This window comes from Hippocampus comes, unplaced genomic scaffold (genome assembly GCF_001891065.2).
Source record: "Hippocampus comes isolate QL1 unplaced genomic scaffold, H_comes_QL1_v1.1 scaffold22, whole genome shotgun sequence".
Lineage (NCBI taxonomy): Eukaryota > Metazoa > Chordata > Actinopteri > Syngnathiformes > Syngnathidae > Hippocampus > Hippocampus comes.
This window is the reverse complement of record NW_017806175.1, coordinates 6,286,486-6,305,934: the sequence shown is the minus strand read 5'-3', so window position 1 is coordinate 6,305,934 and position 19,449 is coordinate 6,286,486. Positions and strand designations below refer to the sequence as shown.

The 19,449-nt window shown below is 43.8% G+C and overlaps 1 protein-coding gene across 4 annotated transcripts; it reads right to left on the bottom strand.

The window, feature by feature from the left end:
- Nucleotides 1-144: 144 nt before the first annotated feature.
- Nucleotides 145-19,316, bottom strand: LOC109532207 (FERM, RhoGEF and pleckstrin domain protein 2). Of its 4 annotated transcripts, none has more exons than XM_019896923.1 (15): nt 17,683-18,279; nt 16,253-16,491; nt 9,796-9,900; nt 9,452-9,494; nt 9,285-9,363; nt 9,035-9,132; nt 8,687-8,801; nt 7,349-7,496; nt 7,149-7,244; nt 6,913-7,076; nt 6,576-6,644; nt 6,423-6,480; nt 5,879-6,143; nt 871-1,019; nt 145-251 (listed from the first exon to the last, which is right to left on the bottom strand). In XM_019896923.1, the coding sequence occupies exons 2-15, from the start codon at nt 16,466-16,468 to the stop codon at nt 150-152; spliced, it is 1,707 nt and encodes a 568-aa protein (XP_019752482.1). In that variant the 5' UTR covers nt 16,469-16,491; nt 17,683-18,279; the 3' UTR covers nt 145-149. The 4 variants fall into 4 exon arrangements, with proteins under 4 accessions (XP_019752482.1, XP_019752481.1, XP_019752480.1 ...); XM_019896922.1 differs by having other exon boundaries at nt 823-1,019; nt 17,683-18,276; XM_019896921.1 differs by lacking the exons at nt 145-251; nt 871-1,019; nt 17,683-18,279 and adding an exon at nt 18,870-19,316 and having other exon boundaries at nt 4,532-6,143.
- Nucleotides 19,317-19,449: the final 133 nt, after the last annotated feature.

The following is a 19,449-nucleotide window of genomic DNA, read 5'->3' as shown; positions in this document are numbered from 1 at the left end:
GGGTGTGTGCGGTGGGTGGTGGGGGTCTGAAATTAGAAATTGTGAGGAGGAAAAAAAAGAAAAAAAATTCGTATTTCTGTGAGGAAAAAAAGTAGTCTTTTTTTTGGCGAAATGGTATCAATGTTATTTTCAGGCCATATTGCCTTATTTTATCCACTCACCACAGTGATGACTTCCAGATCCTTCAGGTAGGTTCTCTCTGTGGTCAAAATCTCTTTGGCAATGAAGTAGGCTTTGTCGGCGGGATACCTCTGAGGAGCAAATAATATGTTAATAATAATTATAATAATAATCTTTCAAAAAAAAAAAAAGTGCATACCTCTGTTCCAACATTTCTAAATATCATTTCAATGTACTAATTAAGACAATAGAAATGTTCAACATAATATAGGTCATTTCCAAATATTTTTGGGGGGATTTATTAAATCAATTCACCAGAATTGAGGGCTAAATAAGGCAACACTTATTACGGCGCCAAGTTATTTTTGTTTGAAATACAAACGACGGTTTTACACGAGTTTGACAGCAAACTTCAACTGGGAGTGGCAACAAACAGCTTCGAGTCTTTTGAGTTAAAATAGTTCCCAATCTGCCAAATGGCCGAGTTGGGTTCACTGACACCACGCGGCGCTTATATCGCGAAGCAAAAAGAAAATTGTTCGAATGACAGTTTCTACTTTGAAAAACTCCTAACTTGGATCACTCGTATCTCAAGGCACGAGTGTATGTGAAAGGGCTTAATATTAAATTCATATTTATTCATACAAGTCTTCTACAATAGATATGTAATTTCTGATTTCAGATCAGGGGGGGGGCATATACCTTCCTCCTGCCCTCCTCCTCCTCCTCTAGTCTGGCATTGCTGCCCACCTCGCTCAGGATGGGGCTTTGCAGGGGCGAGGAGACGTTGGTGGCGGCCTGGCCCGGCAGGCTGAGTGTGGACATCTGGAAGGAGGGCGACAGGGAAAGGGGGCCAGCGGCTTCGAAGCGGGACAGGTGGGGGCTGTCCAGCGCCATGTCTGCACAAAATGACAACGATAAAGGGTCATTTCCACATTTTTTTTTTCAACAAACGAGCAATGACGTAAATATTGTGTTTCATTAATGCCCGTCAAGATCAACAATTACAGCAACACGAGCATTTGTTTACGAAAGCACTTCATGTCTTCCAGTGCATGTCACCCGTATGGCGCGGCCTTGTATTTGTTATATTTAAACTGTGGCTTATTATTCTCGACGTTCTGTTTTTTTTCTATTGTGCGCGGTGGCGGTTAGCACAAGGAAGCAATCACATGAATCATATGACACGACCATCGCACACGCCCGCATGTGCCCATGTGTGACGTGGTTTATAGTTTATCTACAACGGGCCTGCACCAGACACGAGGGAGGGACAACTTTTTTTTTTTTTGGGGGGGGCTGACTTTGGCTACAAGTTTGTCCAAATAGAAAAAACACAAGCACGCACCCCCACAAATCTAGGATCCAGTTAATCCTGTTGCCGTCTTTAACTGCAATAGAAACTACGATGCATGGTTTGGGTTTTTATCAACGGTGGAAAAATACATTTGTGGTGGAATAAGTGGATTTCTACAGGTATCTCCAAAAAGAATGTTTAAGTCCAACACGTGTGGTACTTGTCTTTATTCTTTTTGAGAGAAACATACACACAACATTTAAAAGTACATTTGGACTTAAAATACACATGTGTTGGAGATTAGACGGCGGTTGCGGTGCGGAACCGACGTCTAAGTACGCGCATGGAGTACGCGTCAGCCCCACCGCGGAGAATCGAACAGTGGGAATGGAAAAGTGAGTTTGAAGGATGGATCAACATTTTCACATCAACGAGACTGCAATAAAATGAATGAATTATAACCAGTACAATTCAGTCACGATTGGAGAAATCTTGAATTGTAAATAATTGTTTTATTCGGCAGAATATTTACATGCCAGAAAATTAAAAAGTCTGGCAGCGTGTTAAGACTATTTTCATAGTAACATTTTGTAAATTAGCAATTGACTATTTTCTTCAAATTTAGAAAAATAGAAGCACAAATAATCTTTTCTAAAAAGTCACGGCAAAAATAGTAGTTTGGCTGACTTTTTTTTATGTGGTAGAAAATATGAAAAACTTTTTGGTTAAATAACCAATTACTATTTTTTTTAAAAGGAATTCACTAATCGAGAAAAAAACCTACAGTATTGTACTTTTTAAAATCAAAACAAATTTTAGATGGGAGGAAAGAAAAGATCAATGACCCACTAATTAAAAAGATACATTTTGTGATTCAATATTTTCTTGAAGCACTTCAAAACTACTTCAATATTTCCTACCAACTTATTTTATGAATGTTATTGTACAGGTTACAACTTTTTATCGTGTCGTTCAACATCAGAAAAAGTTGATGTACTTCAACGGGGTTTGGCTTTCAATACCCACTGCCACGAATTAAATGTGCGGAGGGCACCAAGAAAGACAAAAAAAAAAAAAGTGATGCGCCGATGGAACACAAGCGACCGTACCGCCACCTAACTTCAAAGTGAGCAACAATAAGCGGAAATGATGATTCCGTCATCGTGACATTATTATGGCTGTAAACATCCTACGAAGTACCAAAACGTACACCTGACATCAAGAAGTGCTCGGAGGGCACAGAAGCGCAAGTGCTGCCTGCACAAAAAAAAAGAAGACAAAAATTGACCTTCAGAAAGAAGAAAATATTCTCAAAAGAGTCTATAAGGGGAGAGGCCACGATTTTTTGCTCTATGAAGACAATCAAAAAATAGCATGCAAAGAAACCCCTGAAATGAACTCGTGCCAACGCCCTGAATAGGCCCTGAAGGCCACATTTTGTGACCCACCAGTGGTACACGATGACCCACGAGCGTCACATCTACAAGTTGACAATGAATCTTCTATGCGGATACATTCACGAGGGACAAAATGGCTCGTCAGCAGCCGATATTCTTCAATGAACCAAATTAAGCAGTGACCGAGAGTCCCGGGAAGAGAACTCAGACAACAGCTGCTTTGACCAGCAGGTGTCAGTGAAGGATCAATGCGATTACTTCCAACTCCACCCTAAAACTCCCTAATTCACAACCGAGGAGCACCAAGGATGAGACATCGGCCATCCTCTTACGATCAGGTTTTACAAACCACAGGAAGCAGAGTAATACGAGGAGTAGCAGTATGTATACACACATTTTAAAACCAACAGGTCCGGTAACAGTTTCAGAACGAGAATACAACAAACCTTCATGGCTACATTATATCATCACTGTGGGGCGGAAACCTGTGATGTCCTACTAACGTCTATTTCATTTGACATTTACCGTTTTAAAGTGCAGAAAATAGTTAAAGAAGAAATCTATTAACTCTTTCGAACTGTCTCATAAGTCGTAAATTTCCGCCTTTTGCCTGACTCTGCGGGGGATGTGTATTTTGATGTTGCCGCAAGATTAATTTTTTTTTTTTTTTTTTGAAAGACAATGAGTGAAAATAACTTTTGCCGTAAATTTCCGCCTTTTGCCTGACTCTGCGGGGGACGTGCAGTTTGATGTTGCCGCAAGACTAAACGTTAAAGACAATAATGAGTGAAAATAACTTTTGAGTAAGCATGTTTTGTTAAAAATGGAAAGCTGTAATTCTTCGGTGCAGAAGAAAGCGGTTAGCCAGGAACGCATATTATTTACAGAGTATATAATGCTAGCAAAATAAGGTATAATATCAACATGAACGATGTAGTGTTTGGTAACTTAAGCGACATGGCATATTTTTTGAATTCCTGGAAAGCTGTAATTCTTCGGTGCAGAAGAAAGCGGTCAGCCAGGAACGCAAATTATTTACAGAATATATAATGGTAGCAAAATAAGGTATAATATCAACATGAACGTGTTTGGTAAGTTAAGCGACTTGGCATTTTTTTTTTTTTTAATTCCTGAAAGTAGTGATTTTGGACGTGAGAGGAATTAGTCCAACGGCGACAACATGCGGATCTATGTACAGTCTAAGAATGTAGCAGTTAAGGAGAAGAAAGTTCGGCTGCCGTGTTTCCAACTCCACCCTAAAACTCCCTAATTCACAACCGAGGAGCACCAAGGATGAGACATCGGCCATCCTCTTACGATCAGGTTTTACAAACCACAGGAAGTAGAATAATGCGAGGAGTAGCAGTATGTATACGCACATTTTAAAACCAACAGGTCCGGTAACAGTTTCAGAACAAGAATACAACAAACCTTCATGGCTACATTATATCAACACCGTGGGGCGGAAACCTGTGATGCCCTACTACCAGGTCCAGGTGGGCTCAATCATGGCCACCAGCAACGCTGCCCCAGGACCAGGAACTTTGGATAAAGTGTGTCTGCAGCATGGGGACTTTTTTCAGACTTTAGTTCCAGGCCCAAAAAAAAAAAAAAAAAAAAAAGACCATTCGAAGCGGTAGTACTTTTCCAGGGTTCAGGAACCATTAGGGGTAGGTGACTGCTGCACCAAAGAACCTGACCGGAACCTTTTTTTTTCCTTCCAGGAACTACTAGATAAGTGCCAAAAATAAAAGTTCCAAGAACTTTCGGCGGAAATGCAGCTTTTGAGCCCAAAACAGCATTTACTGTGTAAACTATATCAGCCAAAGTGACATGTTATTTCTTACTCATCTAAATAGCCACAAAATTTACGTCGGTCCAGGTAGGTCTGGGAGTTACTACAGCAAAGTTCACCTCACAACCAGTAACCATTCTCAGGATCCAAAACTTTTTTTTGTTTTACTTTTCTAAACCAACAGCCAAATCGACAGTTTTAGGCCCTTGATGTGTCGGCGCTTAGATTCAGGGCCACAAGATGACTGGTGGGGTTGTTCTGGGATCTGAAGTGCCAGATTGGACTTCGTTTAGCTCCAAGACTTGCCGTTCGAGTACAAAGATCGAAATGTTCCTGAATCTTGTGGCTTGAGAGACCCGTTTGCGTTCTCAAAAACAGCGTTTTTGTGTTCCCTAATTCTCAAAACATTATGGTTTTGTTTGAATTTCAACTAAATTTGCGCAGGTCCAGGGGGGTCTGCTAAGGCCAAGGCCTGCAGGTTATGGCACTGAAGGAGAAAGTTCTCAATCCCGGCATTCCCGGTGAGAGCGTTGCTGTAAAACAGATTTTGCTCTGGCGGCAGGACGCTGTCCGAGCCCCAGTCCGAGTCAGAGTCGGAGGTGCCGTTCCCGGAGCCCTCGGTACCGGTGGGCGGGTAGCTGAGCTGCTCCAGCTGCTCTACCAAGTCGCTGAACTGCACCGCCGAGCTGCTCTCGGAGCGCACCGAGCACGCCGGGAAGTTGACCATGGAGCTGGCCTCCGACTGGACGTCAGAGCCGGGCAGACGCAGCGAGGACGCCGAGTCCTGAGCGGCCGACATGGACTCGCCCGCAGAACTGAGCCCTAAATTGTCCAGGGAGCTGCACTCCGAACGGTTGTTGAGCAAGGAGCTGGTCTCGGAATGACCCACCGCGCTGTCAGGGAAAGCGTTGACGCTGCCGTTGAGGTCTTCGAGACCCACGCTGAAGAGCCCGTTCTTAGCCGACTCGCGTTCGTAATCAACGCGCTCCACATTGTCATTGCGTCCGTAAGGGTAGGCCTCCACCCGACCATCGTAGAAAGACATTTGCGTGGGATCGTCGTCTATGAACTCCTCGGTGACGCGCAGCGGCGAGAACATTTGTTTGGTACGCAAAAGCTCAGCCTCGAAAGCTTCGGGCGTGAGAACCCCCTTCCTGCCTGCCCTTCTAGAAAAAGGCTGACTCGCCTCATTTTTGGACGCTTGCAATTGCGGGATGACGCCTTCGACACGGACAAACGCGGGGCTGAAGTGAGCGGTGGTGGGAGCACCTGACAAAGAGTAGTGAGTCGGGGGATTGCCGCCGTTGACGGCTTCTTCCTTCGGAGGGATGTTGGGCTGCTGCTGCTGCTGCGGCGGCTGTTGAGGGGACGCCGGAGAGGGCGGCATGGCGGGTGAAGGCGGCTGCTGCGGGTGGTGGTGAGCTGGGTGGTCTTTTCGCGGGCCGACGACGCTGGAGATGTGCGGCGAGAGGAAGGACACCGAGGACGAGGGATGGGAGCACGGCGTCCGCAGACGGTCGTTGAACGACAAGCTCTGCGATCAGCACAACATGTTGTGATGACCAAAAAAAAACAAAACCAAAAAAAAAAAAAAAAAAACCCCACACAAAGCTACTTTTCAAGCTACAGTTCTACCAAAAACCGTTGTGCTTCAGAGCTCTTCAAAATATCTCTGACTGTGAAGAGCTCCAAGATTTATCTTTGTTTGCGGATAATATAATGAATCTCATGACAGGAGCTGTACCTAATGTTCTGGCTCCATAATGCATAGAGTATAAAAATCTCATTTCCGATGAAGACCAAACGGACTGACCTGTTTTGGCACATCGATGGTAAAGGAGCGAGACGACGTTTGTACTTTACTGTTCCTCCTGCAGAATATCAGCGGTATGATCAAGACATTGTGGGATCATCTGACAATCCAGAGGGAAGCAAACTTCACGGTTAATTTGAAAGAAACACACACCTCTGATACGGTGTTCTCTTGGCTCCGTTTTCCCTCACGTATTCCACAAGCTGCTTCTGCGTCCGCCCACTGGAAGGAACAAACTACAATCAATGACTTGACCAATTGCCAAAGTAATTTTTAAGGCAGAGCTCTTTGTTTGTCCCCTCCGAGCTCTCTGCAGCATGTAGCTAGCCTAGTTAGCACATCACTGTTCACTCACATCAATGTTAGCGATTTTGTTTACAATCAAATAAGATGGATCGCGGACTACCAAATAGTGTTCACCAGGGCCTATATTCATTTGGTTTTCGAGGGTCTTAGCGAAAGGTAGCATAAAAAACTAATCCAAGCGTACCTGTATCGGAAAGAAGAGCCTCTGGTGAAAAGTATGGTCTTGGGTTTTGGTTGGGGTTGGTCCACAAGACGGAAAAAGGAGTGATACTCCACACAGATCTTCCAGAAGACCTTGCACTGGTCCCTGCTGCCCATCATGAACTCAAGAGTGTCTTGATGTGGGCCCTGGAACCAAAAGAGAGACCACGTCCATCGCATCTGACCTGAGATCAGTCATCTGTGAGTTTTGATACGTACGTGAACTTCTGGGTGGAGCTTGATCAGGAAGCGCTTCCTCTTGAAACTCAGCTTGCGAATCTTAGACCAATTGAAGGTGTTTATTTTGGTGTGGCCCTGAAAAAAAAAAAAACAAACAAAAAAACAAAAACGGGTGTATTCAGGCAGGAGTTTCGTTGTAACCGGACAACATGTGACAGAGAGAGTGAACGGAAGATCACCTGAAAGACCTGAAGGCCCATGTGGGCCACGGCCAGGTTGATCTTTGTGCCTTCCCGGTCGGCCGCCGGGTGGAAGCGCACGCCGTACATCTCCAGCTTGCGTGCGATCTCTAATATTTGGAAGTCTGATTCGGCGGGGGTCTGGCCACTGAATGGGGGCAACAAACAATGAGTTTTCCACATGCCTGCATTTGTCAAACTGGGCAATAATAAACGGAGTGCTGCAGGGGTTAGAACTTGAACCACTTTTTGTCACAATATCAACCCAAATGGATAAGTTCCTGTTCAATTTCAGGCCCGGGGTTCCTTCAGACTTTTTTTGAACATCCTGTTACGATGGACTGTTATGACGTCCATGCAATGTTGTGTCGATTGATGAACTCTCTGGAACTCACCACAGAATTGCTGCTTCAAACCAATATGGGCAACCTGTTGTTCAATTTGAGACATAGATCCTAGAAATTTTTTCCACTCCTGACAGACATGCTCATCACATTTCATGTCACTAGTTGAAACTGTTTTCCTAGTTACCGGGGGTTGCTAGTGAATTTCTAGGGTGTTGCTCACTTGTCTTAGTCACCAGCCACATTAGAATGCAAGTGTTCAGTAAGCCTGTGCTGACCTTTACGTGAAGTACAGCCAACTAAAAATGATTTGGGCTTCCAGGATGCGAGCGCCATTATTAAAATTAAAAATAAAGAAAAAGCAGTGCGAGGAGGACATATCCACCCAATAATGACCATATTCTAATTTGGGCGATCCGTTTAAGCGGTTAAATCTCCTTAGGGCCCTCCCCTGCTGCCCTACTGGCCTTACGGCTAATAGACCGAAGACAGAGAGGGAGACGGAGGAGGATGGGGTGGGGGATTAGGCCGCTTGTACTTCCACTCTGGCAAGCGAGGGAAGAGATTAGCAAACTAGTGCACAGTGTTGAAAAGAGACACTGTTGGAGGAGAATGGCGCTGGGAAAAGTGCACAAATGCACTCTTGAGTAACTAAAGATGCAAAATAAGGTCACTGCATAAAGCAAAAACAGTCAAATAACTAAAACCATGCAAAATATATATTATGAAATATGAAGAAAGTTAATATATAGGCGTAACTAAAATACAAAGTGTATACGGGTACACGTCATTGGCCTTATTTTGCGTTTAATAGATGCTAAATAGGGCGGCACGGTGGTCCAGTGGTTAGCTCGTCGACCTCACAGTGCGGAGGGTTCAATTCCAGTTCCGGCTTCAACATTCCGGCTGTCACAGCAAAGTAAAGCAAAGCGGAAAACCAACAAGGCACCATGTGAGCTGTAAAGGGGCAACCGGCATGAGGCCAAATTCTTACAGGTGTTTGCGGTGGAAGTCCACAATGGCCTCCAGGACCTTCTCTTGGTACGGCAGCAGCTTATTGTTCATCAGGAAGTCTCGGTCAGCGGCCGCGTCGTAGTCGCCAATTTCAGCTGGGGATGAAAGACGAGATTTTCCCATTCATTGTGTTCAGACAGTGATTTAATATTTTAATACATTGATATGTATTAGGTTTAAAGGTTAGCATTTAATTAGCATAAAGGCCATGGCTATAGTTCCTGCATGTGATCATTTTAATGCTAAAAATCGAACAGGAATTTCAGGGAAAAAAAAAAAAAAAACAACGGGACTACGCTCACAAGAACGAAATGATTTTGAAGTTTACATTGGACAAGGTGAGAGGCGAGGAGGGCTCCGGTGTTTTCTGTGCAGATCAAGCGTCCCTCCATCAAATCCCTTTTCATCTGCAGGGAGAACAAGTACCTACAAAAAAAAAAAAAAAAAAAAAAGGAAAGGAATAATAAAACACAGGTTTCGTGTCAAAATAAACAGCATCAGGTTGTGTGTGCAATGCCAAGTCAAGTCCAGAGCCGGCTTATTCATTGTTGTGATTTATAAGTTTGTAATTTCGGGACCTGGTGAACTCCTCCTGCAGCTGACCAGGGTCCGGGGGGAAAAATTTCACAGCCAGTCTAAACATCGAATTTGCGGGTCCTGGAAAAAAAACAACCAAAACAAACAAAACATGAGATTGCGCTGTATCCGGTGTTATGAAGTTCATATTAATGTTATTCAAACTTACTTCTGACTTGCTTCACAATGAGTTTGGTGGGCTCCAGCCAAAGCTGAATGGACACAAACAGATAGTTAGTTGACTTTGAGATGACCACCAGCACAAATTATACAGGCAAAAGTATTGGGACACATATCCACCAAGACCTTTTGGCTTGCCATTTGAAATAATTTACTGTATGCTTTTGTTTGCAGTATAAATACATCACATTTTTTCTTGTCATCAGCAAACAGTCAATTTTCAAGCCTTTGAAATGCCGTTTGCCTTTGACAGTTTGCTCACAGCGTGTGCGTGTGTGTGTGTTTGTGTGTGTGTGTGTGCACGCGCGCGCACGTTGACATAGACCTACACACCCAGTTCAACTGCATGTTCTGAAACTCCAGCCCAAAGTAATCACTTTCAATGAGGTTCCCTCGCAGAAACACCTCCGAGAGAAGATCCTGCCCGAAAGCTCTTGGCTGAAAGAGCAAGGAAAAAAAAAAAAAAAAAAAAGAAAAGAAATATTTGTATTAATCATCTCATCCCTGTGTCAACAAACAGCACAATAACAAACCTTCAACATGTCTGATGAAGAGGAGTTTGCAGAACAGGCATTCATCCAAAATCAACAACGGTTTCGATGGAAGAAGAGTTTTAGAATTAGCCTAACGTCAGACCTAAAACCAATAGAACGTGTCGGGTGACTTGGAAGGGATGGGGTGCACAAGAGATACCTTACAACCCGGAACACTTCTGTAATTAAAGTCAAAGTCGACTTCGGGAGAAAACACACGACTGCCGGTGAGTGTATAATTTGGTGGCGAGCCTGGACGGAGGTCTGAACTCTTGCTCGAAGTTGAAAAGTGGCTCTTGGATCTTCTCCAAACCGTACTTTCAATTTATGGTGCAGAGGAATCGTGTGGCTAGAGGATTATGTCAAATATCTGGCATGTGACAAAAAAAATTTTCAACAGCTCATTCACAGGCATGTTTTTCAGTCATTCATTTACTTGATTGTGTCATTTCACACTTGATGGGTGGGCACTACAGACACCTAAATATTTGTGCACCAGCTTTTAAAGCATACACTTTCCGTAATACATCCCAACAATGTTCCATGAATCACCCCCCCCCCCCCACACACACACACACACACTCAGACAAGCAAGTAAATAACGGCAAACGGTCGCACGTTCCCATCAATGCGATCAGGAAATGTGCCCAAGTGTGGCTCCTGGCGGGCTTCTTCGGAGTTTATTTTCTCTGGGCCAACTAACTAATTACTACGTACTCAGCACACACACGTCACTTGAGGTTTGGCCATGTAGCAGGCAAAATTATAGCCTCAGACATCTGGTTGTAATGTAAAATAGTATTTTTAAAAAAAAAAAAGGGGGGGGTTTAAAGGGAGCTGTCCCACAAGTTAAAAGTAGTGCAAGTCAACTCAAAAGTCAAAAAAATTAAACTACAAATGAATACAGCTGACAACGCATACGTGTTGTAAAACTCATTTTTAATGAGTCCACAGTATCATTCCAGTCAGTCCCAAACCAAAGAATAAAAATCGGCTAGGACATATTTTCCACAAATCGTCTTTGACTCAAGTCATAATGCAGACACGCTGCAATCCGGAGGAACATTCGGAGGTGTTTTGTCTCACGTTACAACATTCTGCAAAGTTCACGGCCCGACAACGTCATGTAATTCAGTACCCACCAATGTCTGGCCTGCTTTCATGAACACAAAGATGGATTCGGTGTGAAAGGTACACAGGCACGCAACGAGTGTATCAAGCGGACCCAAAAACGTCCAGACGCCATCTATGTGTAGGTGGATTCCGGCTTGCCAGGAGAGATGCGTACATTTCCATGCTTTAAATGTCACCAAGTTGGCACCCGGAAAATATTTAGCCTGTCACACTGCCCGCCAAAGCCGTTTATTGGAGGTCGCTGTCCCGTGTGAAAAGTACAGTCGCCCATCACTCGTATCGCAGTTCGGAACGGGAGATATGTGCTCCCTCTTACGTGCTCCAGTTAAGATTTGACCGGCAGCATTATGAACCCATTTTTGAGCCATCTCAGCGAAAACTGGCCGACTTGCGATATGGCGTTTCTGGGTTGAAAACAGTTGGGGCAATATCCCTCCCGTGCTAGGCTCAGTGTAAAAAGGTACCATGAGTACATCAACAATCCAAGATGAAATGCAAACGAGTGTGTGGGCTCCGACCTAAAAAGCACATCTGGCATTTGTAATTTCGCGCAAATCCGCGACATAGTGACGTGTCGGCAAGCGGCGTGCCTCAGAAGTCGAGCACTAAGGCGGGTTAACGGGTCACGCAATCAGAGAAAGTGGCGGCCGCGGATTAGGACAAAGCAGCTGTTCGGCTGGGAGACGCTATGTCTAGATGGTGTCCTCGATCCAGGGTGGATCTTCTATCAACAACCCAATGTTTACTGTGCAAAGATACCCAGTTAAAACAACGACAGCGCACGTTTATTCTCGACACGCAAGTGTTGAGGAAACGTGTGAGAATACGCAGTAATCAGGATCAAAAGCTGGTCTACTCAACGCACCTGTGAAACCTGGATCAGGTCCACGACTTTAGCGAAAAGCAAGGTCCGTCTTAAACATGGTTTGCACAATCTAACGCGGGGGTGTCAAACTCATTTTGCACCCCCACATCATTTTATGTGGCCCGCGGGAGCAAATCATGTGTGTCAACTTTCAAGATTCTTGCCGAAATCTGGACCGAAATGTCAAATTGTCATGGGTAATTTTGCACCGGCACTCCGAGGGAAGCCGTAACTCCGAAGTGGCCCGCGACAAAAAAATTAGTTTGACACCCCTGACATCGAGGGGATTTGTTAACCCGTCTAAAGCGTTTCCCCATTATGTGTTAGCATGAAGCTAACAGAGACGACGTGATTGTTTGAAATACACATTTCAATAAAGCACAACCAACAGAGACGCATATACAATCGACTTTATAAAAAAGAAGAAAGAAAAAAAAAAAAGATGGCACCAAACAACTCTTGACTGTTCCTTGGTCTGCCTTCGACGCATTAATTTCAGTAGCATATGATAACATTAAACCTGTTGCATAATCCGAAACATAGCCGTAACGCACTCTCGCTCTCTCTCCCCCCCGTGGTTAAAAATTCCTGACCCAAACTTTGCTTCCGCCCCCCCCCCCCGCCAACGAGCTCAAACTTTGCACTCCCTCTTCGTCTTCCTCGTGCACGCCTTGCGGTTGTCAACTTTGCTATTTACGTGCTTGTTTGCCGAAAAGCAGAGCCCGTCCACATCTAATGAATGCAGCGCCGTCTGTCCGCGGCGAGGCTCCGCATACGAGTGAAGGCCCAGCGGAGGGGGGGAGGGGGGGCAAGGCTTCGCGCCGCATCAAAGGAGCCTGTGTTTCAGTGACCACAAGGCCGGGCTTTCTCCTGCACCGGCGGCGGGAGGGGCCTCGGTGCAAGAAAATGCCGGCTAAAAAAATTCATTTAAAAAATAAAAATGGAGATCATGAAATAACTTGGACAACACCTGATGCCAGTGGAACGGACTAAAAAAAAAAAAAAACATGACCGAATGTACTAAAAATGAAGTTACGTCATGCGTTTGGTTTTATTAAGCCGCATTCATTTTTCTTCGGGCCTCTCACCATTTACTGTTTGATCAATACACACATATTCTTGGACACTATATACAGACATATGGTAGGCTCGATAAGTCTTTTTGAATAATTATGATCTACATACATCAATTTTGAGTAGCATTCGATGCCACTTTCCCCGTCTGAAGTCTGACATTTCCCATTTCCCAGCTTTCTGCAGCGTGTACCGACGACTCCGACTGTCAGCATTCACACACACCGAGCAAGGCCGCACTGCTTTTCGTGCGGCGAGCGCACCAGTTCACATGGACCGTGAGCCCAAGTACGACAAAAAGTGCAAAAGGGAAGGCAGGGCGGTCGCTTGAAAGGCCACAACCATTTCAAACATTCACCACTGCAATTTGGTGTCTATTCTGGTACACGGTATACAGGAAAAGGGCACAATCCTGGATTTAAAAAAAAAAAAAAGTAATCATAATTGGGCTGCAGCTGCTCCTCAGACCAAGAACTAAACATTTGGAACAAGTTCCCGCTGGAAGTCAAGCATCCATTGGAAACAGCGTTGTTGGCTCAACAGTGCTGCTATACAAAAGAGAGAAGACCAGCCCACGATGCCTCGCTCGCACTGAATGAAGAGAGGCACTCAGTGGCCATCTTGTTTCTTGGCAGATTACAGCCTGCTGGACATCACGTCTCGCGTGCTTTTGTTTGCAAGAGAGTTAGTTACACGGGGGGATTGCTTCATTACTTTGGCTGCTAAACGCTATCTTGGTTGACAAGTTAACGGCTGTAAACAAGTCCATACATTCACCAGACAGCCAACTTCTTCGCTCCCCATTCTTCAAGCCTGCTCGGTTTTGGCTCGGACCGGATTGGAAACTGGCTGCGTCGTATACCTCTTGGTCCTCAAAGATCGCAATACGTCCCCCACTGTTTATTTCATCACACCGTTCGTGTCTGCCGACTTGGTGTGAGCCACGCGACGCCACAAAAAGCCCCACATTAGCAAACCCCCGGCGAAGAAGCAAAAACGTTTGCTTCAAAACGCTTCACCCGCGCCTGACAACACCAACTGCATTGAAAAGGCGCCCGAAACGTTCAGCCCGCGGTTGGTCTGACCGCAGCATTAAGCGGGAGGCCATTATCAGAGTGTTTAATGTTTGAGAACAGACCACTTTGTGTCGAAAGCAATTGTTACTGCCCCCACATCGTGAAAAGCACACGACGATGTTACTGTTCATCGAGTTCCGCCTGAAAGGCACCGTCAAATAAATGCAGGCTTTACCATGACGACAATTATATCACAAAGGCCGTTTGAAAGGGGTTTAAAAAAAGAACACCGTGACTAGCCAAAAGAGCAATAGCCAAAAATCGCACCAGCAACTGCGTGTTATCGGACTTCTTTTTCATCCGACAGCAGCGATCAAAACGTCGGCAATTACGTAGAGCGAACTAGAGCGTTAGAAACGGGGCAAGTAACCTGAAATTGGTGCGCCTCAAATCCCTTTCGTCCTGCAACAGCTGCATGAAAGCGCACGGCAAACAGCACACTTCCGCGATGTTTGTCTGAATGAGCACGGCTGAATGAATGTCGGGTCCACCATTACATCAATTTGTCAGCAAAGTGTGAAAGGGGCTTCCAGTAGATGCAGTGGCCGGTCAGCAAAGCAAGCAGGTTTTCACAGTCAAATGAACGGCGGCTCTACCGTTACGCCGCTGATGACATGATGTCAGAAAGCCCGTTCAAAAAAGGCAAACAATGTGATCCTCTTATCGGCACAAGTCATCCCGAATGCTCTTCTCTGACAAGTGTGTTTTTGTGCGGATCGACAATGATGTTTTCTTACACAGGAACTGGAAAAAGATTTTTCAACCTCTCATACAACATGAAGGTCAAGTTGAGGGCCATTTAAATCCATCTCCAGGTTTTCAAAACCCATCTTTCAAATACTTTCGAAATGAAATTCTTCAACTCTGCATGGACCAACGTCTAAACTAATTCAACTTGACTATTAGTTACAGAGTTTGAGACAACATATGGCGCCTCGGATTATAAAATGTCCGTCTCAGCAGTGCACCACAGAATTCTAACTGCTGAGGCTACGGGAGGATTTATTAAGAGGCAGTATTTAATTACACAACGTCATCAGTGAGTCCTGAATGCTTCTTTCACGTCGGTGATTTAACACCGGGCTGACTTAAAAAGACAGGAAAGAGGCTCATTTCTATCGACTTCCTTATTGCTTCCTATGTGAATGACTTGACTGCGGCAAGTTGGCAGGCCGACAGTGAAAGCACATCATTGGAGACTTCCCTCAAAAGTCACGTTCATCAGAAAAGGACAAGGAACTTCCAAGTCTGGCTTTGGAATTACTTGTTAAATATCTCAACGTGACAAGTAATGCTAAACAGACACTTTGACCAAAATAAAAAAACAAATAATTATTATGTAAAGCTGGTGGACAAAGTTTTCATCGCAGAAACCGCCACGGATCATTCTCATTTTGATGCAGCTATCGCCAAGCGGATTTAAGCCAATCGTGAATCCAGATGAATTCACATCATCACGATTGTTTTGATGGTAATGAGATTGACGTTCGAGTCCACTTGCCGGTTATTTATAGTTAATCACAAAGCATAACACTTAACCATTTCAGTGTAGTTTTGTAGTTTGAAAATGTGTGTGTGTGTGTGTGTGTGTGTGTGTGTGTGTGTGTGTGGTGGTGGTGGGGTTCCAACTAAATTGTTTCCTCGGAGTGAGCCAATTTTTTTATTTATTTATTATTTTTTTTAAAGGCCATATTGCCTTGCTCGAGCTCCACGTATCGAAAAAGCTGAGTGGACATTGTCTTGTAAACATGACTCAGCAGTGATTATGTTTGAGCTAATCATTACAAAGCAAAAATCCAATTCGGCTTACTGATACTAAAATCATCATCAGACTGAGACAACAATACACCCAATCATTATCCAATCAAAAGAGCCGATGTTCTCGGCAAAGACAATACCTCAAAATTATAGGAAGAAGGCGCTTTCAACTTCAACAGTCTGGAGGTGGTAAATAAGACGGCGTAAGACGGACGGGAAGGGATTTTCTCGGCAAAGCCACATTGCAGCTGTCACCAACTCACAAACCGGGTCAAACGTGGCCCTGCTGTGCACGGCTAACTAACAGCAGACTTATCCCATCGTGTCAGGAAGGTGGAAGAAACACTCACGTCTAAATCGAAGAACTCCTGGGACTCGTCCAGACCTTGAACGCGGACTTGAAGACCCCGACCGGGACCCTTGACGCCGGGGGTGCCTCCGACCACAACCACGTTGGTGCTGAGGCTCTGGCCTGGCTCCAATGTGCTAATGCCTGCATTGAACTGGGCGCCCAGTCTCGTGCCCGGGGTCTGAAGGACCCGATAGGACCCCTCGATTTCACCCATGACTGCGTCCAAGTGGGCGGCTCCTTTGAGAAAAGAAGGAAGACAAGAGGCTTGAAATGAGCAAGGACTGTCACAATAATAACTATTGATTTATCCTTGTGAAGAGAATGGGCCCTTTTTTTTTTTTTGGGCCGACTTGGTCAGCTGGGTCAATGGCCGTTTCCATGTGTGTTTGTTTACATACATCATCAAGGTTTGAGACAGAGCCTCAGCGAGACCACACTTTGCAGGCCTAACAATTTCTGCAGCAGAAGTGCAGGCAAAATGTCATCCAAAACGACTTCTAGTCTTCCCTCAAATGATGGAGTAAGTGGATGGCATTTGTTACACATGCTATAGCCATGATGTTGTGAAACTAAGTTCGATATGTTTTTCTCCTTCGGTAGCACAAAGATGGCGGTGAAACAAGGCAGGCACCTGTAGGGCAGGCACGCCTATGTAATATAATTAGCGATTACCTCACCTACAATTACATTTTTAAAAAAAAAAAAAAAAAAATACATTGACGTAAATGTTAAGTTTTGCTGCTACAAATGTACATTTGTGAGGTCTCCCTTTAAAAGGTGATGTGCGGTGAGATTGGGAGCATACTTTGGGGGTATGTTTTGGGTTTAAACTATCAATATAAGCAATTATAAACTTTTTTTGTTGCTATTGGTGTCCGAGTTTGGTCGCAAACACCCCTGAGAAAAGTGAAAGTCCACTGTGTTTTTTTGATTTTTTGTGGTTAGTACAGGTATTCTGGCTATGTGGCTCACGATCTGTTTCTCATCGATTTTATAGTTGTGCTCACAATGACTGAATTATCTACTGTAAATCGCACTAATTTGAACATTTACAAGCACCCCATGGGTGAATTTCAATTGCTCATATTTCACCATTCTTAAAATGTGGCCTTCTATTTTGATTTAAACTCTTTGGTTGGTAAACGATTATTGTCCCCCTGAAGGTTAAAAAAATACACAAACATTATTTTTTAAAGCCCCTCGCTGCGTTACAGTTCCAATTGTCATTGTTTAAAAAAAAAAGAGCCAAACGAGTTAAATGTCATATTCCAACGGAGGAAAAAAAAAGTTTAACGTGGCGTTGTTTTTTGCGGCTCAAGAAGGAAGATCAAACTCACGAGGTTTGAGCTAAATTGACGATGACATAAACGTGACGCAGGACAAAAGAGAATTAGAATGAATTTGTTTTTAAGAAAAAAAGACACTTACCGAACGGGCTGGTGTCGAAAGACGGCTGTTTAAAAGTTTGGGATCTCAACTAAGGGACGACTCGTCCCGTCCATGGCCCCGGCCAGTCGTCCAAAGTAAGTGCGCACCCGACGCCGATTTGTGATTGGTTGTGGCGCGCCAACTCTGCTTCTTATTGGCTGAGATGTGGCGTCTGGATTGCTAGCCCAGTTTGAGCGCCTCCCTCATTCTCGGCTCAAATTAGCCGTGATGGGTGGGAGGGATTAACGTGTTTACAGATCACGTCGGTAAATATTAAAAGAAATGACAATTATAAAGCTTCTCTTTTCTAACTAAAGTTTCATGCGAGGAAACAACTACAGGGCGTGTCACATTGTTAAACTTGCCCCCAGTCGCGTGTCTTCAACTGGGTTAAAGTTCGCGCTGACAAGGAAACAGGTTTTACGACAAATTTAGACACGTTTCTCCGAAGAGGTCATGGGGCAAGTTAACGGCTATTTTCGTCATTTAGGCAAATTCGAAGCGAAGTCAAGCGTCTAATTTTCTGTGATGCAGATAGAATACTTTAAAAACTCACTCTAAACGCGAGTCAAAAGGCGTAGAAATGTTAGTTGTGGCAAGCAGCGTCCCCTAGTGCAGCGGAATCGCCATTGTTGTGGCAACTGACTAGTGCAGTTCAATGTGTACAATTCACACATAAATAAAACATTGTATTTGATATTATTATTGTTTTTTTTATTATATTAGATATTATATTACATTAGATTTGATAAAATTACAGGGTTATACAATCAATGCCCAAATTTGGTGATCAAGACGCATGTATCATTTCCTTGAAAATGATTAATAATAATTGACTTTATATAAACTCGCTTTCAGAAAATTATGAGCACAAAAGGACAGATGTTTGTAATAATATTGTTAGTAATTTTGTAATTAATATTTCTTTTATCACTTTGGGGAAAACGTTATTTTTATCAAAAGGTATATAGTGGCAGTTTACCCAAGTTTATTGTTGTTTGTACCCCCAAAAAATTATATTTTTATACAGTATTTGCATATTTTGAATTTATGTGGCAAATGTATTTATTGTTCGACAATGAATCAAATTCAATACCATCGTTTAAGGTTAAGAACAAGTATTCAACATTTGGGTGTCTGTCCATCTGTGAGGTAATGATAACCATAGAACAGCAAATGTCACTTACTCCAGTTCAGTCAGTTTGTGATGTCAGCGATGTTGGCCATCGTCTCCATTCGCTCCGTGGTTGTTCTTCTGCCCCCAATTCATCCAAGCATGTCTTTATATGGACCTGGCTTTGTGACAGAAAAGGGCCCTCCCCAAACTGTTTCCATTAAAGATGGAAGAATACGGTTCTCTTTGAATTAAGATAAGACAACCAAAGGCTCTGATTGATTGAGTGATTGATTGGCGTCAGTGCCTCATGACTTTTGTTCAGACACTATTGATTGATGAATAGAGATAGTGATAATGTCATCCATGTTACAGTGCTGCCGAAGGCTGTGTTGGGAATCAGTGTCTCATTTCCTCCTCAGTCATCATGCATAGGGTTTTTTTTTGTTTTATAGTGGACAATATAGTTCATGAGAAAGTCCACTAAAGTTTCTCAATCCCTATTAGAGTGGTGCCTTGAGATATGAATTTAAGTCATTCCATGTCCATGGTGATAACTCAAGTCATATTCCCCCATTGAGATTACTAAAATCACTAAAAGTTCGAGTGATCTATTCCAGCCTGCCTAAAAAACAAACACAAAGGAAAATAGC